Source organism: Typha angustifolia, chromosome 8 (genome assembly GCF_048772165.1).
Source record: "Typha angustifolia cultivar Huaian chromosome 8, ASM4877216v1, whole genome shotgun sequence".
In the NCBI taxonomy this organism is placed as follows: domain Eukaryota; kingdom Viridiplantae; phylum Streptophyta; class Magnoliopsida; order Poales; family Typhaceae; genus Typha; species Typha angustifolia.
The window spans coordinates 16,983,980-17,006,601 of NC_133246.1; the positions used below are offsets into that span (position 1 = coordinate 16,983,980).

Here is a 22,622-nt window from a genome sequence, read left to right on the forward strand (position 1 = left end):
TGATGTATCCAGCCGCCGGAATCCCTCTTCACGAACACACTATTTTTCGCCGCGTCTCGTGCCGGTAAAAGATCCGACGTCGTGATCACCCGTCCAACAACAGCACCAGAGTATTGGAAGTTTGGGCATGCTATCCGAAATACTACTAACATCTTGTGGTCAGCAAATAGCCAATAAAAGAAGAGAGTTCGCTCATCGATGGCCTTCCGCGCGTATGCTAAGACACTATCTAGTCAGATCAGACAGGAAGACAGCGGTTAGAGCTCTGTTGGATATCATAGAAGCTTTCAAATGTTTGAGAGGCTGCAATGCATCTCAAAAACATTTCAGTGTCAGTGTCAGTCTTTAAATGATTAGTAGTTCTAAAATTTCCGTCTATAACAATAACAGACAAGCTAGAGAATCTAATTGAGAAAAAAACAAAGCAACAAAAAGATTAATTATCTGTGCTTGGCCTAAAGTCACCTCTGCCACCTCCAAAGTCCAAATCATAGCAATGTACGTTGGAGTTCTTAGTAGCAGCGTCCAAGCCTGAGATGCTGCAGAATGATGTCTGTTACCCCTTAGACGTATCCTCCTCCAACTTCTACTGCTGTTTCCATTTCGGTATACACATTTCCTCCCAGTACTGAAGGTGGCATCTTTGGATCAACTGGTTTAAATTCAAGTGCACTTCTTACACTTCTCTGCTTCTAAGGTATGCGTGCTTGCCGGATCTTCTTCAACAATACTCAAGAGACTTTTCTTGAGACCAAAATACCATAGTCTTGCAGTCCTCCTCTACGACGCTGCTGAGTCCATTCACACTCTGATACAAATTATCCATACATCCAAATGGAAGAAGATAAGCTACTGGTTTGATCTAGAACTAAACGGATGCGGCTATCCGGATCTGAATTTGATCCTACAGCAAAAGATGAGCTTAGTTCTATAACTTTTAGCATCCACAATGGATTTGGAGTCAGGTTGACTTGGTTCATGGGTGGGTGGGGTTTACTGCAACCATTAGTTAGTGGGCAAAATGTTCTTTCTGCTGGATGCTGGTTTCTATATCATGCAGTAGTCAACCCATCGTTTCTCGATATCAAACACTTGGTCCACGGATTCAACTCATTCATACACCATTTGCATCTGAGTCTTTTTTCACGTCGTTCATTCGTAAACAAAGACCTGGACTTCATTTAACCACCCTAAATTTATGGCCCCATTACGATCTATAGTTCAATGCAGGATCGATCCTAGTTGATTCTGATAAATAACAAGCTATAACTTCCTTCGAATCAAATCTCAATTCCAATCTGGATAAATTCGGCCACCCATCTTATCTGGGCCGCATAAGCCCAGCCAGAGCCCAACCAGCTTAGCATTCCTTTTACTTTAAACCAACATGGTTTTGAAAAATAAGGAAATTTGCAAAAAAGGAAAAACCTTTTAAAAGAAAACCCTTGCATTTTTGGTCCGAATATTCTCTTAGTACCTTTTCCAAAACATGTTCCTGGATTATTTTTTTTTAATTTTAAATTATCCATAACACAATGGGCAAAGGTATTTTGAATATCATTAATGAGTATAAGCCTTGTTTAATTAATTAATTATTTATTTTATTTAATAATGTAATTCTATCAAAGAAATGAATTTCCGGCTCTAGATGGCAGATGCCAGTGCGTGGGAAATAAAAACAAAATGAAATACAAATTACGCGTCTTGAGAATTTCTAGACACGCAATACCTTCACCAAATGGACGGCGCTGATCTACTGCAGAACATCTAGCGGATGACTTGTAACGGCAAGCAACGTCTGATGATGGAGTTAAAAAAAGAAAAGAAAAATGTTTTCGTTTTTTCTCCTCTATAGGTAGAGAGTAGAGAGTAGAGAGAGAGAGAGAGAGAGAGAGTTTCCTCTTTATTTCCTGAGTCAGTCTCTTGCAGAAGAGCTCGGGAGAGGAGTTCGGGGGGATTGGGGGTAGTAGATATGGGTTGCTTTCTCTGCGCGGGAGAACCGAGCACGAAGCGCGAGGTGAAGGATCGGATCCCACCTCCTTCAGGTAGTCCGGTTTTTGTTTTTGGTTTTTTTGTCTGCTGTTCGAGTGGTTCTTTTTTTTTTTTTTGCCTAGATTTTGTTTCATTTTTGAGTGCTGTTTTAAATCGAAAGAATTGATTGAGTTGATGTGGTGCGGATTTTCGTCTTCCATTTTTGTCTTCTTGGTGTTTGGTATTTGGTTGGGCTGGTCAACTATCGAGCTGAAATTATGGGTGTTCTTTTTCATTAAAAAAAAGAATAGATTAGATTTTGGGTTTGTCTATGATTGTCCTCTTATCCTCCATTGGTTGTGGCATTGGATTGTTTTGATTGTTCATATGCAGCTAATGCCTACTTTGGCAGACATTATTTTCTGATGGAGGTGACAAGGTTGTGTATCTTTGATCCTGTGGTGACCTCTTTCATTAAGAAAAGAGAAAATAAGAGGAGAAAAAAGGAATATTTTTCTGTTGGTTGTAGTAAGTTGATTGATTTCATTCTAAACAAATTTGTTGGATATATCCATTTATTTTCAGAGCATGTGAGATGTCGTCTTATTGGTTCTCAAAAGCTTCAAAATAATTGCTTTCTCAAAAATTTGAATCTGAATTGAGCTGCTAAGCACTGAAATGTTTGAGTTCTTATGTTACTTCCTAGGTATCAATAGTGACTCGCGTATCAGAGGGTTAGTACAATTATTGATTAATAGATGCTGAATTTTCTTTTTCCTATCTTATTGTGAAACTGTACCCTTTCTTTAATTTGTGTGACTATATTGGATTTTCTCCATTTTCCTGAGTTTTTGCTTTTTTGTTTTGTTTTGCTAATGCTATCCTCTTTTTTTTTTTTTTTTCTTTTCCCCAGTAGAGAAGTCAAAATCAAATTCGTCAGTAGATTTAAAGAAGCAGAACTCAACGGAGGCAAAGAAGGAGATTTCAAACAATGGGTCAGAGAAGATCGCTGCTCAGACATTCAGTTTCCGTGAACTGGCTGCATCAACCGGGAACTTTAGAACTGATTGCCTTCTAGGAGAGGGAGGTTTTGGTCGAGTTTATAAGGGCAGGTTGGAGAGTACAAACCAGGTAAGCTTGTATACTTGTTCTTCTCTTTTTTTTTGTTATGGAGTCTTATAGTCCAGTAGACTAGCTATAGTTGCAAAACTTGCATAAGCTCCAATATCTGGTAATTCGAACTACAGATATTTCTTTTTATATCTTGCAAGATCTTGATGCAATTTCCTTGTTCGTCTATTGACTAAATATATTAGCAGAATCAGTTTTGACATTTTACTACCCTTAACAAAGACAGTTTGGCAGAACATACATGAATTTCGGATACCTATAGTGCCTAAAAATCTCATTGCCCTGGGGAACAGGTCGTGGCTATAAAGCAGCTTGATCGAAATGGACTTCAAGGAAACAGGGAGTTCCTTGTTGAAGTTCTGATGTTGAGTTTGCTCCACCACCCTAATCTTGTTAACCTTATTGGATATTGTGCTGATGGAGATCAAAGACTTCTGGTCTATGAGTACATGCCATTAGGATCTTTGGAAGATCATCTTCATGGTATGCTTCTTCATATTACTTAATACTTGTCACATTGTGGTTAACTTTAGTCGCCTTTTTACCTAAATAACTACATTTATTGCATCAGACCCTTCTCCTGATAAGAAGCGGCTTGACTGGAATACAAGAATGAAAATAGCTGCTGGTGCAGCCAAAGGATTAGAGTATTTGCATGACAAAGCCAGTCCTCCTGTTATATACCGGGATCTAAAATGCTCCAACATTTTGCTTGGGGAGGGGTATCATCCCAAATTATCTGATTTTGGCTTGGCAAAGCTTGGTCCTGTTGGTGACAAAACCCATGTTTCCACCAGGGTTATGGGTACATATGGATATTGTGCGCCTGAGTATGCTATGACTGGACAGTTGACTCTAAAATCTGATGTTTATAGCTTTGGGGTTGTTCTTCTGGAAATTATTACTGGACGAAAGGCTATTGACAATTCCAGAGCTGCAGGGGAACATAACCTTGTTGCATGGGTAAGAGCTCTTTCTTCTGTTTTACCCAACTCTTGTCCTTTTTAGTCATTCTAACTGTTAAGCATGCTTTTATGCAAAGAATTATATCTTCTCAATTAAATAGTCATTTTGTGTTTTGGAAAATCATCTGATCTCATACTTCTAGCTCTAAAGTTCCATAGCAGAGAATATGCGTATGAATCTTGATTCAGTCATGAAGGGAGACAGTTTGAGAGGTCATTTTCAGTTCCTTTTACTATTCGCATTTTCCTGTTTTATTCACTGTGCATTGTTGCAAACCTCTCAATGGCCTTTTCTGTGTCACCACTGAGGATGAAATTCCTCTCACACCACGTTACTTGCATTCTGAGTATTAAATTTAATACTTGCTGGCACTAAGTATACTAGTGTGACTTGGGCTGGTTGTGTAATGCATCCTGAACTTATTAGATTTTGTCTTGGTCGTTCATTGTTCTTTCCGGAAAGGAAGAGTCTTTATCTTTTGTATTCCTGCCTCATGTAAAACTAATGATGTGCTTGTGCTTATGATCCTTACGAATTTGCTATCATTTAATTACAGTCACGACCGCTGTTCAAAGATAGGAGGAAGTTCCCGCAGATGGCCGATCCGATGCTTCAAGGCCAGTATCCAACAAGGGGCTTGTATCAGGCACTCGCCGTTGCAGCGATGTGTGTTCAGGAGCAACCTACCATGAGACCCTTGATAGCTGATGTGGTCACTGCGCTTACATACCTTGCGTTGCAGACCTACAACCCAGAAACCCAATCAAGTCAGCACACTTCTCGCCTGATGGCTCCAGGTACTCCTCCTAGAACAAGGAGGGACATTGAAAAGAAACGAGGAAGTGAGTCTCAAACAGACCAGTTGAGGGGATTAAAATAATTTCATTGGATAGCCTTGGAAGAATTGAAAGATTATATATCATGGATTAATACCAAATTTGTGGAAGAATTCATGATGTGCTTCAGCATAGTAAGCTAGAGAGATTTCAGAGCTGGCTTCTTCCCCTCTTATGGTTGTCAAAATCTGGCTTCTGGTGACTGAATTCTGCCTCATTTCAAGATGGCTGCATCCTGGGCGACAAATTCATAGGATATCCACATCAATGGTTTTCTTTTTTTCTTTGTAAATGTCATCTTAGGGCCCCTGTATTTAAAGTTATTATGTAAGAGAGTATTTATCGATTTTTTTTTTCTCTACTCTTTGTTATAGATACAAGTGATGTGTTGTTATAGGGCCCCTGTATCCTTGTGATATCTATCGTATACTATAATGGCCATAAGACATGTCATTATTTTTGATTAGACACCCTCTCTATAATTTAGTAAGATCGAATTGTGTGACTACATCTATAAATCTCTCATGTTTGAATCATCCAGAATCCTAGACTTAATTGGCTTATACGGCTAACGAGTGTCGGTCACGACACTTGGAATCTCTCATCAAATCATTTTCTTATGGTTGTCCAATAATAGTAATTAATGCTATCTGTACCTAAGAATAATCCCATCAGCAGACCAACAAAAATGAAGAGTACCTACCAATTACTAATTTGTAACTGGAGAGAAGACAACCCATATAAAGTTATTTCTATTTTGTGTTATATTTTGTTTTTTTTAATCAAAACAACAAAAGTTTTTTTTTATTGGGCAAGAGCTCGTAGACTAATTAAAGGTCAAATAAATAGGTTAGCCTAAGATCCTCAAGAAATAAATGACGACTGGTTTAAATAATATATAAACTTTATCAACCCCAGACTACAGTGGCATGGGCATGGGGTAGAGATAAGAGGATATTTATTGATTAGCATTGTGGATTTTGTGATTCAGCTAGGTAGCAGAAGTTTCCACTATTGATTCAAATAGTTTGCTTCTCAAAATGATTAAAGAGGGTTATGTTGAATAAATGTAACTAGGTTTGAATTCCGACAACACTGGGTTTCTAATATTATACCTCTCAAGGCTAATTTAATAATGTACAATAATCGAATTGCCTGATAATTTAACCAGACCCCCTCTTGGATTCTTTTCTATAGCCAAGAAGGAACCATCACACCTCCATGCAAAGCCAATGGTTCTTGTTACCGTCGTCTCATATTTGGATTCTTTAGTCTAACATTTTCTAGTATGATTACATTCTAGTGGCTGTAGGTGATCCAGATAAGATACAACATATATAGTGTATAAATTTTCTCCATTTCCAAACTTCGTCATCTAGTAGTCTCTTTCCTATCACTATCCTCAATCTAACAGCTAAAGATACAGAGAAGAATACAAAGAAGCAGATGTGGCGTTTATAAGAAGATAAACATCTTGATTCATTCCTTTATCTCTCAATTGTTTCACTCAATAAAACTTGTACTTCATTGACAATACTGTTATAAAAGAATAAGTAAAATGATATACACAGCAATTCTTTTCTCAGTTCCTATTACATTAATTGACTACCTTACAAAGTAGCAGAAGAATTGAGCTTGTGAATTTGATGATTTATAAAGAAAGTTACAACAAAAAAAGTTGAAAATATTATGTGCAAAGCTAATTGGATATTATTATGCACAGTGTATGCCAATTTCGGATTGCGCATGCAGTTGACTGTAACAATCAACCTCATCCAGCGTTCTACTTGTCTGATTCTTCATGGCCTTCAAGACCTTTGTCTGGTACTCCAAGGTTTTGCACTGTGCTGGTAGAGGTTTTGCCTTCAGCCCTCTGCTCTGCGGCGTTTGATTTACCCTGAAATCACTTGTCCATTCAATTACTTTAAACCAAAATTTACTGCAATCTTGTTCTGAAATTAAAATAGCAGCATTGTAGGAAAAAAAAAACATACCTTGCTCTTATCAAGCCAACCAAATCCAAATGGTCTGGAGAGCAAGCCCGATCTCCTGGCAGGTGTGACATGAGATGGCTCTTGATTGTTCCGCACAAATAAATGGACCATATCTGGAGTTCTACAAATATATTGCAATTCAAGCTGTCATATGAATATATGAATTTTCAGAAGGTGCATACACCACAGCGATTTTAACAGACCAAACTGCACAGCTAGCAAGAATATTCCAAGGCCTCCCATAGTTATTGAATTGTGAGGGAATTCCCAGTGGAAGGATAAAAAGTGTGCAATAGATCAAACATATAAAATATGGCAAAGTGTACTCACCTAAGAAAAAAAAAGAAAAGGAAAAAAAAAGCAGTAGGAAAGACCAGCAATATAATGAAACATTAGAAAAGATCATTTTCATGAAAATGCTGAAGATAGTTTATTGTTCCTCTAACAATGGAGAAAAAAAAGAAAGAACGGAGTATCACATGGCAAAGTGACAACATACCTGGGAGAACTTTGTTGGGCTTTAACCTGGCCAGACTGGTACTGCAGTGTTGCCTCCAGCATCGTTTCTGCCATCACAGCCCTTTTATCCATTTGCACAAGAGCAGCCATTACTTCTTCATATTTTTCCTGCATATATCTGGTAAGAATGAGTAATATGTGCAATGAATGTCCAATTGAAAAAAAAAAAATTATGTACGATCATTTACTACAGACTGGTGCATCTAAAAGCAGAAAGAAGTGAAAATTAAGCAGCCGTTAAATAGCTTGCAAGGTGTTAGAGGCAGTGGCAATACTAAGTGGTGAACAGAGCATTTTAAACTACAAAAAACAATTGGGTTGTTTTTCAATCATCAAACGAAACGAGAATCAAATCATGCCTCTTGTTGCAAATTTAAGACTAAGGGCGTGCAGTTGGAAGATGGGAGGAGGAGCAGAATTCTGAACTGATAACATCATAAGCAGCTCAAATAGCAGTTGTGTGTCCACAGCAGATACATCTTGTATGCTGCTAGGATTTATCATAAACAAAGCATATGATTTTATTACTAGCAATGTGCTATTACCAAGAACTTTGAGGGAACAGTTTTAATTAAAACCTGGTATGGAGCATGAAAACATTTTTAGAAAACATGAACATCCAGTAAGAAATATCCAGCATCCACAGTACAAAAAACAACCTGGAGCACGTGAGCTGCATATTTTTGAGCAACAGCTTCTTGCTCAGCAAAAATGCGAGCATCTTCTGTGGCTTTTTGCTCCTGTTCCACCCTCATCAAGATCTAAAGTAGTCATCACAGTGAATCGATTTTTGGTATTAATACAGCAGTACAGCACATAAGGACAAACAATAAGCAAAACAGAAAATCAGATAAATATCAATTAAATGTCACCTGAAGCATAGCATGCTCTTGCTCTTGCTTATCTGCAAGAGCCTTCCGGAGTTCAGACACCTCTTGCTCTAACTGCTCAACCTGCCAAATAGACACTTTTTGGAGTATGAATAGCAAGACATTCCAGAAGGAAAAAGTGAAAGGAAAAGGAAATAAATTTATTCATGTTATTCGCATGTTAAGAGTACATACCTCTTCATTCAGTCATTACTTAGTATAGACGAAAAAGCATTTACAATATTCTTTAAACTTAAAAAGTAAAAAGTATGTAGAAGAGCTAATTTTAAGCTCACAAGCCATAACTTGCCCAATATTGGCATAGCTTGATGCAATCTGCAGTTCCATTTTTCAAAACATTTAAACAGTAGAACCTAATTCCTTTGCTAAGCAGAAATGATACAATTCTTTTAATATAATTTAGCTTAAGCAAGTTTGTTTGGAGTAAATACTTCTAACTAATGAGGTCAATCAAGGAATGCTACAAACTTCCAAGTTGCATGCTTGACTACCCGTCTTCTATTTGAACAATCTCCCAGAATCATCTTACCATTCACCCTAAATCTTGACCTAGTGATGGGGCCAAAAAAGAAAGAAAAAAAAAAATCCCTAAAAGGTAGTCCTTTTGGTTTCTTGCATAACTTCCATAGATGGGAAGATCATCTGGTGAGCAAGGAAAAAGTTTACTTTTAGGAACTATATACAGTTCCAATAAATCATTTGGCACTTGATGAATTCAGTGTTACTTGAGAAAAGTCCTCAAATTCCAACATTGCAGAATGAGGAAGAAATGTCTCATATATACTAACTCATAAAAAACCAAATTACCTAAGTAACTAAAAGGAACAGTTAAGGCATCTTTTGCCATTGCTCATAAGCAAACAAGATCTGCACATACAGATTCATAACCAAATTGGCCTGAAAACAACTAGCCATAAGCACACACATAGGTGTATGAGCAGAAGAAATAATCAACTAGGAAACCTCTAGGCACAACATTATGGCACAAGAGCAGCTCCACCGCAGAGACATAATATGAGGAGCAATGGGATAGCACCCATACATGGATAGATCTAAGTTGCAATACAAATATGAACCTACATCAGCATTGTCCCAGCCTTTTAAGAACAAGCTGAAATTAATCCACTTCATGTGACGAGATATGTACACTTACAGAACGACGTCTTAAAACAAAATACTAGATGCAACTTAGCAACAAAAAGTAGATGGTTTCTTAACAAAAGATCCTCCGTAAAGAATCCTTAATATACCTTAGCACTCAAAAGATGTCTATTATCCTGCTTGGCCATCTCCATCAATGCTGTTTCTAGTTCCTCAGCTCTGAGAAAATTGAACAGAGAGAATTTAGATTTTGATGAAGTTCAAGATGACTTCAACTTAGGCCATAAATGAATATTTATATCATTGAAAATTTTCCCTTGGACCAAATGCAAAAGTAGAATATGGAGTTGTTAGGCAGCAAAGCAAAGCTAGTATAACATGTGTATGTTCTTTCACATATTCTAGGTATAACAGCAAGGCAAAGCAAGTAATGTGAGAGAAACTCTGATGATTTTAGTGTATCAATCAGAAGTAAAAGTATTAAAAAGTAAAGAGGGGATTTCCCAGTGATAACTACCTCACCAGTATTGCAATGCACTTTAGGCAAATTCGTTGACATATTTGCCCATTAAATGAATTGTAAATCCTTCTCATCCATCAATCATAATTTAATTTCAGAGCTCAATAGAAGGTTGTTCTAATATGCAGTTAAGCAATATTAATAGATTCATGAGAACCAAGTAAACTGAAATGAGACTAAGACTGAAGGGACCTGGATGCAATATTGAATTCAAATCATTAAAAGTGAAAGTAAGAACAAAGATTTAAGGAATGCACTTTCTAGGTAATACTCTTCACTAGTCTCAAAAGGTCAACCTGAATGGGATAAAGAAACTAACCTCAGTACAGCAGATCTTTTCTCCTGCAGCAATCTGCTTAATTCAACCTTCAGCCACATCACCTAAATTGGAGTTTCTTCCATCAAAATTCAACAACAGAGAAAAGCATTCTACAATAAAGGGATCATCTCAAACCATTAGGCGTATCTGATTGAGTTGGATAAAAACAGATGCACTGGTGTTTAATTAGAGGATAGCATGCTGATGTAATGCAAGACAAGGCCAATATCATATTTGAACATTAATGAGCATGGCATTATGATATTATCAGCATGATTCGTTTTAACAGTTTTAAGCAGCAACGCAGTGAATTTCTGAATCTTAAGGATAATCAACTTTACGTTATCCATTATTTAGAAAAAAGGAACAAAACAACTAATATGGTCAAGTGATCTTTATTTTCTTGAAGATGTAAGTACCTCACCTTTTTCTTGGATCATTTGAGCAACATCTTTAAGGACCTCTTCTAAAAACTAGTAATGCTATCTGTTGAGGTCTCCTTATCATCATCATCTAAAAATCCTATCGACTTGATAATCAACATATATATAACATCAACACTGAGACAAGCATTATATTATGAGTTATTAAGATTTAAGATGATCAATATTTATTGAAGTCATACAAAAGTTTATAATAGTTTATAGGAGAAAGTGCCTATTATTTGGGAAAAGGAAAATAAAAAACCTCTCAAGCACATGTCAAATCCTAATTAAGTAGCAGCTTGACCGCTTGACTGTTATCTGGGGTAATAGCTTCCATGGTTCATTATCTCAGGAAGCTGTTTAGAAACACATAACTGAGACAAAATCCACCAGACACTAGAGGAGAAAGGCAATACGCTAATTTAGCACCATTCATCAGGATTGCAGGCCAGTTCAAGACAAGCTTACCTATATTGTATCACATCCTATGTGTGAGGAGCTAAGTGGGCACCATGCCAGATAGCGTCAATAGAGGCAAAAGAGCGGAAAACCAAAGAAAAAAGAAGTACCACCATAAAAAGTCAAACAACAGAATACCTGTTCTTTGAGATCAGGGACCACATCCAACACCATTTCATCTGTTGAATTAAAATATCCTTCAAAATTTGCAGACACAGACTTGAATTCTGTAGAGTTGCTTTGTGGGAGTAGTGATCCTGGGTCATGTTTAAAACTGTACAGCTTAGATGCTAGACCCTTCGAATCCTTCAAAGCATGCAGTCCTCTGGATCTTTCCTCCATGGCAGCAAGGACTTCTGGCATATGTTTTTTCCTCAAGTCTTGCAATCGCATCTCATTTATAGCCTGATAACCCATGCAAGCTGTCAAGACAAGCTGGCTGCTGTCAAAAGTGGAACCAGCAAGTGACTGCAGTAATGTAATTGCATCTCCAGCATCTTTTGTGGTGACCAGAGCAGGACCTATAAATTAACATGTTAGCAAGCAATAATGATTATTCATCAACTCTCGACAAAGCACATGAATTAAAGAAAGTATATTTATATATTCTAAAGTTGGTAAACAAGATGAAAGAAAAGCAAAACACACGTACCATATAACTCCATCAAAGCAAGTGCTGTTTGGAATAACATAACACGATTTCCATCAAATAGAAGGACGTCCCAGACACGAAGAACTGAAATACGATAAGTGAGACTTTTCAAAAGCCAGATTTGGACATAAATTCATAAACAAGAAATGGTGAACATGGTTATTGAACTGCAAATCTAAAACTTATGCAGAAGTAAGAAAGGAAGTAATAATTTAAAAGAATGAGTATGAGGTATCACTCCATGATATGCTATCAGTGACTTAAAGGAAGTAACACATATAAATAATAAAACCTGACCACTTTCCCATGGAAGCATATTCACAAAAATGGAAAGGAACCAAGGCCCAGTGACCCATGCCACCTGCACTCCCAGGTAATCTAGATGGTTGACTGCAAAAGATACAAATTCAGATTGTTAATAGTTTTTCTCATCTATGAGTAAGTTAAAAAAAAGTTGGATGCTTTATACAAGTCATAAAGGGATTTAAATCTGGTTCCAAATAACTTTGGCATGGCTTGATGGATGCAGTTAACACATTTGTCTATAAGGATTAATGGTGGTGAATATGTATAAGCAAATGATGATATAAGTATTGGTAGAATATGATACAGACCCAATTTTGGAAATCTTTCACGCACTATTTCCTCAAAAATGAGCTGGTCCACCTGAGATGACATAGGATGGATATAGAGTTCATATGTATGCAACATCATCTTATATTATTTACTTGGAGAAAATTTCAAGCAAAAAGACAAAATTACTAAATTATGCCAACAAATGTAACGATCACCTGAGATTCAATCATTTCCTCAGAATAATAACCATCAAAGTAATCATCAATAATTCCCAGTAAAGCCCTGACATATATTGATTTAAAGTAGAATATATGAAGCTAGCTGTGATGACAATAACTGATGCATCTTGTGACTACAAGTAGAAAAATGATTTCCAGCAAAACGTCATCCATAGGGTGACAGAATTTATGATGTAAAACCTACCAGAATGCATTTTCCTCAGGCATAAGCAATAATAATAACCCTGCAAAGAAGTTCATGGCCTGCATGTAAAAAATTCAAGATATAACTTCTCTAATGTATCTGAAAATGTAACAGCTACTCAAATGCTGAACAAGAAAAAAATTTAGTTCTAGGAGGAAAAAAATTAACTGGACAAACTGTGCTGAACAAGAAACATGGATCTTCAGTAGCTCAGCTAGACAAGCACTCATAACATACAGGAGAACACAACTGTTTTCAGATTAGCACCATATTTTGAGTTGTTGGAAATCACAAAATTTGCTAGCATTTGTCCCAGGAGTAAATCATACCAAAAATTATACAAGACATATGGTGTTGCACAATATATTGCATAGTTTTCAATGTAATTAAGACAAAGAATTTCAATTGGATCCCTGAAGGATTGGCCAATTACTAACTAGCATTTGTGTTTATATTAAAGACAAGGAGCTTTCTGAAGATCTTAGAAATTATAATCCTTTAAGTGACTCAGAAGAGAAGATCATTGCCTCTCCTAAGATAGATGAAAAAATGCTATGACCTACAATTGGTAATTGTGTTCCATTCTTGGCCCTATCCTTAATAAGTGAGATGCCCTGAATGACAGTAACTGAATATGCAGGGTTGGTTCATTCAAGAAAGTACACTGTTGTCCTGAACAACTTTTTTCAGTGTTCTTTAGCCAACATATTTTGTTGACTAGCTGATATTCAGGAAAATAATTTAAAAATGCACCATTTCATTCAAAATCTTTATGATCAAAAGAAATAATTCATCGTAACTAAAGTATATGATTCTGTATCACAACTTTTCCCAACAGAAGTACGAGAAAAGAGAACTGATTACATACAAGACAATCTCAAGCGATAGCAGTTCAGGGGCTCAGGGCATGTACCTGGCAGTACCCAACTGATGGATTGTGCCGTGCATATGCTGTTAACAAACGCCTTAAAGCATTTCTTCCATCCTCATCTAATGCAGGATGTCCTGGAAATGTTCGAGGCAAATCCTGTAGAGACACCATACAAGTAAAAGCTGATGAAAATACTTGGTTATAGTGAAAACGGTAATTTAATATTTCCACTACAAAACACTTCGTCAAATGACCTTCTCAATTTGTCCCTTCCATTTCTCAGGTGCACATCCATGATCCTTTGTTGTGTAGTTTATTTGATCATTTGGTAGTGAACCATTTGGTTCCTTGTTATTGCCAGTTTTACATTCCGTATCTAGCAATTTATCATAATATCCGACCACCCTTCGCTTCTTCACACCCACAAAAGCTTGCCAAAGCTGCATTGCAATGTAGTATGTATAATTACAGGACATCCATATCATAGCAACATAAGAAGCAATTTGAAGAGTAGAATACTGACTGCACCTCTCCTCTCAGAGCCATTGGCAACCCTCCGCGAACCAGGCTCTCAAGCTCCTCTTTACAAGGGAAAGAACTGTCTTCATTTTCTGCTGCAGTATCAGAATTTCCAACATCACTTGAGGGGGCTTCTTCAGCCACATCAGTGAGCTCTTCCTCTGAGTCATCTGCATGACCCACTCTCAAGAGAGTTGCTGGCTCTTCGATTGAATCAAGAATGCTCTCACCCTTCTTACCTTCCTGTTCATTGTGCAATTTCCTTCTCTTCTTCACACGAGAGCTCATCATCTGCTCGATGGCACAAAGGGATGGTCTTATCTCTCTCCAATTTTGGACATGTCCATTACCCGAAAAGGCTTTCTCTGTATCATCACACTTGCCAATGATTTCCCCACTCTGATCACAATGTTCGTCTTCTGCTGTCACATTATTCGATTCTGCATTAGGTTTTTCTACTAATGAGTCATCAAGAGGTGCCTTGGCCAACTCAGCCAGCCTCTCCAAGAAGTCATTCCACCGTTCCGATCTCTCTTCCTCCTCTTCCTGAATCAGTGACAATTATAACAAATTTAAGCAACCGAACACTACCCAAGAAGATACAAAGATGGAACAATTTCGGGAGAGGAAGTAATTGCATTGCCTTGTAAATGTTCGCATACTCCCGATATCTCTGCAAATGCTGAGGCCGCACGGCAAATCCATACGCATCCCTGTTCAAGATTCACCATGACGATTCGTCAAAAACTGAATGGCAAATCCGAAAAAAATAAACCTTTACCTACCTAAACATCGACTAGAGAGATGAATGCAAAATAAAAGAAGCACAGTAAATAAGAGAAAAGGCGACTTTTACCTAGACGGAACATCCATAGACAAAAAAAAGAATCAATCAAATCACCGTAACAAAGCTCTAATTAGATCATTCATCTCTCCAACTCTTCAATAACGCATACTAAAACCCTAGACTAGAATCGAATGTCCACGTAAAGATCCCGAATTTAACCTCTATTGCCAAAGAAGGTACAACATATATCCTACTGCTCTGGCGCCTTTAAATGGCCGAGATTGCAAACAACGTCGCACGAACTACGAGTTGCGAACGACGAAGACCGGAAAAGAGGAATACTTAAAATAAGGACAAGGAAAACATCGACTTCGATAAAGATTTTAAAATCGGCGAGCATCACGGAGGCGGCAGCGAGGACACGTGGCGAGACGGGTTCATTTCGCGCTCACCTCTTGTGCTCGAACTCGAACTCGAACGCGGCGAGGGGAAGACTCTTCTCGTTCGAGTTCCTTCCCCTTACCATCTCCGATTTCATCGGCGAAGGAGACGACGGCGACAAGGAGAAAACTTATCCTTCACTTTGCTATTGCTTCTTGCAAGCATTAGCACATGGAGAAAAAGTTGATAGCTTGCGAAAGATCGAGGCTTCGAGAGATGATCAAAGAGTTGACCTTGATGAGAGCCTTAGCTAAAGCCTCTTCTCGTCTGTGAGTCCAACACAACACGCTTGTTCATGGCTCTGGACGGCTTCGACGAAAGAGTTGGTAATAAATCATCAGTAGACTTTTACCTGCCTGCTGCTTAATGCTTATTCCCTACCCGGATGTAAAAAAAGTTTCTACAGCCGTGGCTGTAGACGATCCTTTTCCACGTGGAAAACTTTTCCGCCTGCCCTGCTTATTCGGTACCAAAAATAGGGAGTAAATAAAATGGGAGAGGTCGAGTGCGTTCCCCTCCTCCACCGGCCAAAAGGTTTCACTCGTACATCCACACATACATCCATCCATGCCCCCATCTATTCCCGCATCCCTCCTCAAAGCCGTTAGTAGTATCCATCCTTCCCGTCACCACCCTCCTCCTCCCTTTATTTATGGCAATTCCCCTCACCCGATAACCCTTCGCCCTAGCACTTATTCTCCCTCTTATTCTCATCTTATAGCTAGATCCAGCGCTACCCGGAATAGCTTATTCGCCGTTTCCGCGAACAGGTTGGGGAAGAGGGGGTTGTCGTGGATGAGGCCCGGATCTCGGGGCGGAGAGAGGTCGTTGGGGGCGAGGAAGCGGGCGGCGGTGGCACCCGATCTAGGCGGAGGGGCCGCGATGGGTTCGGGTTCGGGTTCGGGAGCGGAATACCAGAACGGGAAAGGAGAAGTGGAGAACGATGGAGGCTTTAAGGGGCAGCGATCGATGCGGTTGCTTACGATTCCCACAGTTCTTACGATCGGGAGGGTTGCGGCGGTTCCGCTTCTCGTCAGCAGTAGGTTTCCACTTTGATGCCCTCGATTTCCGACAATTTTGGGTTTTTAATTTAGACGAAAATTTAAAGATGAGATTTTGCTACGGCTTTTCTTTTCGTATCTGGAGGCGTTTGTTGGTTGTTGACGTTCGGTGGTGGTGATGTGTATTTGCTTCTGGATTTATCATTGGGCGATGGTTACGTAAAAGTGGAGATTTTGAGATTCGTCGCAGTGAATATAAGGCTATCTTTGGATGAAGATGAAAGGAAATAGTTTGCTATCCTCCTTTTGGATATACGAGAGGAGAGAAATGAAGAGAAGGGGATAGAAAATAGTTTCTCTGTTCCTCCTCACGTTTGAAGAGAAAAATAAGTGATCGTGAGAAGCTAATTCATTTTTCTCTCCCTTTCTCGTCGTTTCTCCTCTATTCTCTCTTAAAATTTCTATCTAACCGAGAGAAAATCTATGCATAATTGTCTATACATGTTATTGAGCTACTCATGGATGAAGGCCTTAATTCTTCTTAGTTAAACAAAGGGTTAGATTGAAGATACATATGTTAAACATGATCAGCATCATATGAAGTATATAAAACTAAGAATCACGGTTTCTTTGGATCTTTCTCAGGATCTTGCTGTTCCAAAATTATTAATGTTAATGACTTATACAATGGTATTTTCGTGATCAACAGTTCAGAATGACAAAAGTTAACTTAATTGACCACCATGATCCAGTCTTTTATTTTTTGAAAGTTCAAATTGTGTGTGCCACAACTTTTCCTACAACTGTGAAATCTATAAAGACTAGCTACTGTGAATATTAAGTGATCCTCATTGTAAAGGCTAAGCTTTAGGGTCAGTAGAATGTGCTTTAGTATCCTTCCACATTTAGGAGGCACTATTAACATGATGAAAGCACTATCTTTTTGACAAATTTAGTTAGTTTGGCTTCATATTTAAAATAGGTAGTGGTTCCTTGATAGTTGTTCTTGTACTGCAATGTAATTGAGACAGAGTGCCTTTGTGTGAGGTGTCATGCTATTTATGTTTAGCTGCTTGAAGCAAATCTTTAATACCAATTTAAGGGTCATAAGAAAAAAAAAATATGAGATCAATATTTACTGTGAGGAACATGAGCCAGAATAGTTTTGTCTTCATTATTTGACTGTAGGGTAGTTATTCATAAGCTAAATACCTCATAGTAGATCTGCAAATGATTGTAATTCAATCATTATCAGTTTCGGTCCACCAATCCTCGCTGGTCTGGATCCTTCCATCATTCTCAGCTTTTGAATGATTTTATGCCGGAATTCTAGTGTACTATTTCCTCTAGATTCCATGTTGCATCTGAAGCATCGAACCTTATCAAGCTTGTTAAACTTTGTTTTGGTTGGGTGTTAATTCAAGAACATTAATTTTTTTAAGTTCTATTTAAGTCTTTATGCATCATAGCTTAACCTATTAATGATGTATTTCATGTCTGGAGATTTTCTTTGAAGTGCATGTGAAGAGACTAATTTCTTAATATTCTGACTAGCATTTTACATGAATGGCCGTTGGGCAACAACTGCCACAACAAGTATCTTTCTTGCTGCAGCAATCACAGATTGGCTAGATGGCTATATTGCTAGAAAGGTTTGCACTAACTATCTATTATGTTCTGGATATTGATGTCATTAGTCACTCATTATATTTTATTCTCCAATTTATTGATTGTTTGGCATCCTATTTGTTGATGCTAGATGCAATTAGGAACAGCTTTTGGTGCATTTTTGGATCCCGTGGCTGATAAGGTTTCCCCTTTCATCTGTTGTTTTTCTTTATTCATTATATGCCAGTTAAATATTAGATAGATAAAATCCTACAAAAATTAGAAAAACAGGATTGCTATAATGTTTTATCAGTGTCAAAGATCCCGCATTAATGTTTCTGTTTGTCAAATGCAGCTTATGGTAGCTGCCACTCTAGTACTGTTGTGCACCAGACCATTGGAAGGAGCTTTATTTGCACAAGTACCATGGATTCTGACAGTACCTTCAATTGCGATTATTGGCAGAGAGGTACTGACATATTCACCTTTTCATGCTCTTGTGCTCCAATTCATTGGTGCCTTGGTGTCAAAATTTGCTATATTCGTTTTGGTTTGATGTGGATATTAAACATTTAGTCAACAACTTATTGCTTTATCATCTAAAGATATCCACATGATGGCAATTTATGAATGTTGATCAGATGGAACAACATAATTTATATTATGAAAGCTTTATCGTCATGTTTTATGGAATAACAAACTTTATAAATATGATCGCTACCTTTGTGGCAACTGTTTGTTCCACCACATTCTGTCATGACTCATATTAGCTCAATTTGTGTGCTCTGCAACTTTCAGTGGACCTAACATGACCTTCTCTTGTTCCATAGATAACAATGTCAGCTGTCAGAGAGTGGGCTGCTTCTCAGAATAGTAAAGTTCTTGAGGTTAATTTTCTCTCTTGGACTGCTCAACATGGGTAATACTTCTAAGTTTAGATGCCTGATCTTTAAAATGTGATGGCAGGCTGTGGCAGTAAACAATTTGGGGAAATGGAAGACAGCAACACAAATGACTTCATTGATTATCCTCCTTGCCGCTAGAGACTCCAGGTTGTTACTCTTTTCTGATAGCCTTCTATCATGTTTCTCTTTTAGTGCGATTACTTGCAAGATAGTTTACCTGATCTCTTCTTTCTTTTGAGCAATGCAGTCTAACAGGGACCGATGGCATAGTTGCTTCCGGTGTATTTCTGCTTTACATATCTGCTGGTCTTGCCGTATGGTCACTAATAGTGTACATGAGGAAGATATGGAGGGTTCTCTTGAAATAGTTCAATTTATTTCAAGACGGACTCGAGCTCAAGCACCTTGGACTTTTAATAGCATCTGGGATTGATATGTCTTGAACCAAACAGTGGGCTCTTATAGTGAGGGGGAACTAGCAATTCTTCGACAAACTCACTAAGATCTTTCTTTTTTTCTTTTTCTTTGTTTCTTTTTGGTAATCAAGGTATGTTATCTGATCGGTGGGCCAGATTGAACGATGGTAGATTTCGAGGCTGGGCATGGAACAATCAGCCATCATTTTGTCTACCATATTCTGTCAAAGTAAGATTGAAGTTTAGCTAGGGAAGAGGAGCTCCAAACATTTGGCAGCTCTATTACTTGCAGGGGATTCTTCACGACGTTGTACCACTGCAGCTCCTTCTGGTCATTCTTTGTGGAATCTTTGTAGTGCTAAAATATTATAGCTAATATCTTGTGGTTGTATTGCGGAAACACAGTAGTTATCTATACCAAGAAGGTCAGCAAGCAGTGCTTATACTTGCCTGTCATTCTAAGACTGATATAAATTACAACAAGGATACTACATCTTTTCAGTTATTGACAGCATTGTTAGCATATTATTTAATCCAAATATTCTCTTTGTCTTTCTTTTCTTCTCCTTGATAAGAGATGCACCAGGGTTTAAACTTCATGCCCTTTCAATTTGTCATTTATTCCTACACTATTATTCAGTACATTATAGACTAGCATTCAAAAATTCTGCCAAAGTGTTTTAAGAGTTTGTTTACCAGAGAGGATGGTTTGTATTGTTCTCTCGATAAAAGCACTTATCTAGGACTTGCATTGCATGGCAGACATATATTTGTGTATAAATTGGGTTAAACCCGAATAGTCTCATCTTATATCGGGCTTTTATATGGATGAGGTTATTCGCGCCGCTAAACCAACTCCAATCCTTCTCCACCGCAGTCCCTGACTTTCGCGTCTACGGCCATCTCATCCAACGCTGTGCCGACCAAGGCCTTCTCCACATCGGCCGCCGACTCCACGGCCGTCTCGTCGTACTTTCTATCATCCCTGATAATTTCCTCGCCTCCAAGCTTATCTCGCTCTACTCGCGCCATGGCTTTCTCCCGGATGCTTCCAAGGTGTTCGACCAAATTCCCAACAAGAACCTCTTCGCATGGAACGCCATTCTCATCGCCTACGCCCTCCACTCTCCAAACCCGTCGCGAGCTCTTCGTCTATTCGCTTCCTCCTTCCCCTCCAGTTCCCTCTTCCCCGACGCATTCACGGCATCGGCTCTTCTCAAGTCGCTTGCGTCCTCTCCTCCGTTTTCCGCTTCCCGCTTAGCCCATGAGCAGCTCCATTCATTCTGCATCGTTCGAGGATTCGACTCTGACCTCTTTGTCGCAAATGGCTTGGTCACGCTATACGCTCACGTCGATGAATTGGGCTGTGCCAGGAAAGTGTTTGATGCGATGCCGCAGCGAGATATCGTGTCGTGGAACTCCCTGATTTCTGGGTACTCGCAGGGCGGGCAGTATGAGGCTTGTTTGGAGATGTACAGAAAAATGGTGGAATTGAGGTTAGACGGAGTGGAGCCCAATGGGGTCACGGTGGTGAGTGTTTTACAAGCTTGTTCGCAGACTAAAGATCTTGTTTTTGGAATGGATGTTCATCGTTTTGCCATTGAGAATGGGATACAGATAGATATCACAGTGTGGAATTCGATCGTTGGGTTCTATGCCAAGTGTGGGAGCTTGGATTATGCTCGGCAGATGTTTGACGGAATGGCTGAGAAGGATGGGGTCAGTTACAGCGCAATGATAACGGGTTATATGTCTTATGGCTTTGTCAAGCGGGCGATGGAGCTCTTCCAGGAAATGCCAAACACAGGTCTTAGTACATGGAATGCTGTAATTGCCGGTCTGTTTCAGAACAATCGCCATTCAGATGTCATCAAATTAGTTCGCGAAATGATTGCTTCTGGCTTAAGGCCTAACTCAGTGACTCTTTCAAGTATTCTTCCTTCCCTTTCCTTCTTTTCGAATCTCTTGGGTGGGAAGCAGGTCCATGGCTATGCCATCAGGAATGAATGTGATCAGAACATATATGTAGCAACCGCGATTATCGACACATATGCTAAAGCTGGTTTCCTTGATGGGGCTCGAAAGGTCTTTGGGCTAACTAAAGGTAGAAGCGTCATTGTCTGGACTGCGATCATATCAGCTTTTGCAGCTCATGGTGACGCCAATGCTGCACTGAGTATACTCAGTAATATGCTCGACAGTGGGACTAAGCCAGACGCTGTCACCTTCACTGCTGTTCTCAATGGCTGTGCTCATGCTGGCTCTGTAGAGGAAGCTCACCGCATTTTTGATACAATGCTGCCAATATATGGCATTCCTCCTGGAATTGAACATTATGCTTGCATGGTTGGTGTACTAAGTCGTAATGGGATGCTTAAGGAGGCTTTTGAACTTGTAAACAAGATGCCATTTGAGCCAAATGCAAAGGTCTGGGGCGCATTGCTCAACGGAGCTGCAGTATTTGGTGATGTAAAGCTTGGAAGGTTTGCTTTTGACCAATTAGTCGAGATCGAGCCGGAGAGCACAGGGAACTACATCGTGATGGCTAATTTATACACCAAGGCTGGGAAATGGAAGGAAGCCAAAAGGGTAAGGGATAGGATGTCAGGGGTTGGATTGGAGAAGCTTCCTGGCTGTAGTTGGATAGAGATGAGCAATGGTCTGCATGTGTTTGTGGCTAGAGATACATGTAATGAGAGGTTTGAAGAAGTGTATTTGGTTCTTGAAGGACTAGTTAGATTGATGAGAGAAGAGGGTCATGTTTCTCTCTGCGAATTGGATGAAGAAACTAGTTAAAATGTTTTTCCTTTAGGAAAGTGTGAAACTCTAATTAAATCGGTGCCGTTGAGATACTATGTATACAACATGAGGCTCATTGACTCGTGCTAGAAGATGTTAGATTGATGATTAAATCATTAATATGTGGTGTATCATGTGACAAAGATTAGTAATATTTGTTATAAAAATTGTCTCATGAGAGGTGGTTTCATAAACTATTTAGTAGAAGGATCTCTTAGTGCATGCAATCCTTTGCACCAAAGAGAATGACCACTTTGTTAACGAAGACCATAACAAGACTGTATGCAATCCTGCCTCACGTCCTGGTGATCCAGCACTAACTCCACCGCCGCCACCTCCATCATCTCCTAAGCCAAGAACCGCGGCAGCCCTTGGATCATCCACGGTGGGTGGTGATGATTATCAAAGCTGTGAGTACTATGATGAGGATGGATTGTGGAGGAGAGGGAAAAGTGGATTGGGGGAGGAGGGATTCAGATGGGGTGGGAGAAAG

General features: G+C 39.0%; 4 protein-coding genes across 7 annotated transcripts; 3 read left to right on the plus strand and 1 right to left on the minus strand.

Annotated features, from left to right (window-relative positions):
• Positions 1–1,885: 1,885 nt before the first annotated feature.
• Positions 1,886–5,391, plus strand: LOC140764337 (probable serine/threonine-protein kinase PBL7). Its single transcript, XM_073102859.1, has 5 exons — positions 1,886–2,045; positions 2,885–3,102; positions 3,396–3,585; positions 3,674–4,065; positions 4,625–5,391. Exons 1-5 carry the CDS (start codon positions 1,973–1,975, stop codon positions 4,946–4,948), a joined length of 1,197 nt encoding a protein of 398 aa, XP_072958960.1. The 5' UTR covers positions 1,886–1,972; the 3' UTR covers positions 4,949–5,391.
• A 971-nt stretch (positions 5,392–6,362) lies between these two features.
• On the minus strand, positions 6,363–15,731 carry LOC140764334 (uncharacterized). Of its 4 annotated transcripts, none has more exons than XM_073102855.1 (18): positions 15,412–15,730; positions 14,816–14,885; positions 14,182–14,718; positions 13,908–14,093; positions 13,696–13,809; positions 12,783–12,841; positions 12,575–12,641; positions 12,398–12,449; positions 12,081–12,173; positions 11,784–11,867; positions 11,270–11,652; positions 10,248–10,309; positions 9,558–9,627; positions 8,290–8,370; positions 8,077–8,178; positions 7,398–7,525; positions 6,899–7,042; positions 6,363–6,801 (listed from the first exon to the last, which is right to left on the minus strand). In XM_073102855.1, exons 1-18 carry the CDS (start codon positions 15,495–15,497, stop codon positions 6,618–6,620), a joined length of 2,502 nt encoding a protein of 833 aa, XP_072958956.1. In that variant the 5' UTR covers positions 15,498–15,730; the 3' UTR covers positions 6,363–6,617. The 4 variants fall into 4 exon arrangements, 3 of the variants coding, with proteins under 3 accessions (XP_072958956.1, XP_072958957.1, XP_072958958.1); XM_073102856.1 differs by having other exon boundaries at positions 6,899–7,019; positions 15,412–15,729; XM_073102857.1 differs by having other exon boundaries at positions 6,662–6,801; positions 6,899–7,011.
• A 173-nt stretch (positions 15,732–15,904) lies between these two features.
• Positions 15,905–19,786, plus strand: LOC140764338 (CDP-diacylglycerol--glycerol-3-phosphate 3-phosphatidyltransferase 2-like). The gene is made up of 7 exons (XM_073102860.1): positions 15,905–16,439; positions 17,956–18,053; positions 18,161–18,211; positions 18,365–18,478; positions 18,840–18,896; positions 18,976–19,061; positions 19,162–19,786. The coding sequence occupies exons 1-7, from the start codon at positions 15,968–15,970 to the stop codon at positions 19,280–19,282; spliced, it is 999 nt and encodes a 332-aa protein (XP_072958961.1). The 5' UTR covers positions 15,905–15,967; the 3' UTR covers positions 19,283–19,786.
• A 234-nt stretch (positions 19,787–20,020) lies between these two features.
• Positions 20,021–22,333, plus strand: LOC140764335 (pentatricopeptide repeat-containing protein At2g37310). The gene has a single exon (XM_073102858.1). It carries the CDS (start codon positions 20,159–20,161, stop codon positions 22,124–22,126), a length of 1,968 nt encoding a protein of 655 aa, XP_072958959.1. The 5' UTR covers positions 20,021–20,158; the 3' UTR covers positions 22,127–22,333.
• Positions 22,334–22,622: the final 289 nt, after the last annotated feature.

Coding starts and splice junctions, on each gene's coding strand:
- LOC140764334 (XM_073102855.1), bottom strand. CDS start 15,497: ATGAAATCGGAGATGGTAAGGGGAAGGAACTCGAACGAGAAGAGTCTT. Junction 13,810..13,907: donor GGAAGGGACAAATTGAGAAG/GTCATTTGACGA, acceptor GTGTCTCTACAG/GATTTGCCTCGAACATTTCC. Junction 12,642..12,782: donor CCTGAGGAAAATGCATTCTG/GTAGGTTTTACA, acceptor AATATATGTCAG/GGCTTTACTGGGAATTATTG.
- LOC140764335 (XM_073102858.1), top strand. CDS start 20,159: ATGAGGTTATTCGCGCCGCTAAACCAACTCCAATCCTTCTCCACCGCA.
- LOC140764337 (XM_073102859.1), top strand. CDS start 1,973: ATGGGTTGCTTTCTCTGCGCGGGAGAACCGAGCACGAAGCGCGAGGTG. Junction 2,046..2,884: donor TCGGATCCCACCTCCTTCAG/GTAGTCCGGTTT, acceptor TCTTTTCCCCAG/TAGAGAAGTCAAAATCAAAT. Junction 3,586..3,673: donor TTTGGAAGATCATCTTCATG/GTATGCTTCTTC, acceptor TTATTGCATCAG/ACCCTTCTCCTGATAAGAAG.
- LOC140764338 (XM_073102860.1), top strand. CDS start 15,968: ATGCCCCCATCTATTCCCGCATCCCTCCTCAAAGCCGTTAGTAGTATC. Junction 18,479..18,839: donor TTGCGATTATTGGCAGAGAG/GTACTGACATAT, acceptor CTTGTTCCATAG/ATAACAATGTCAGCTGTCAG. Junction 19,062..19,161: donor CTTGCCGCTAGAGACTCCAG/GTTGTTACTCTT, acceptor TGAGCAATGCAG/TCTAACAGGGACCGATGGCA.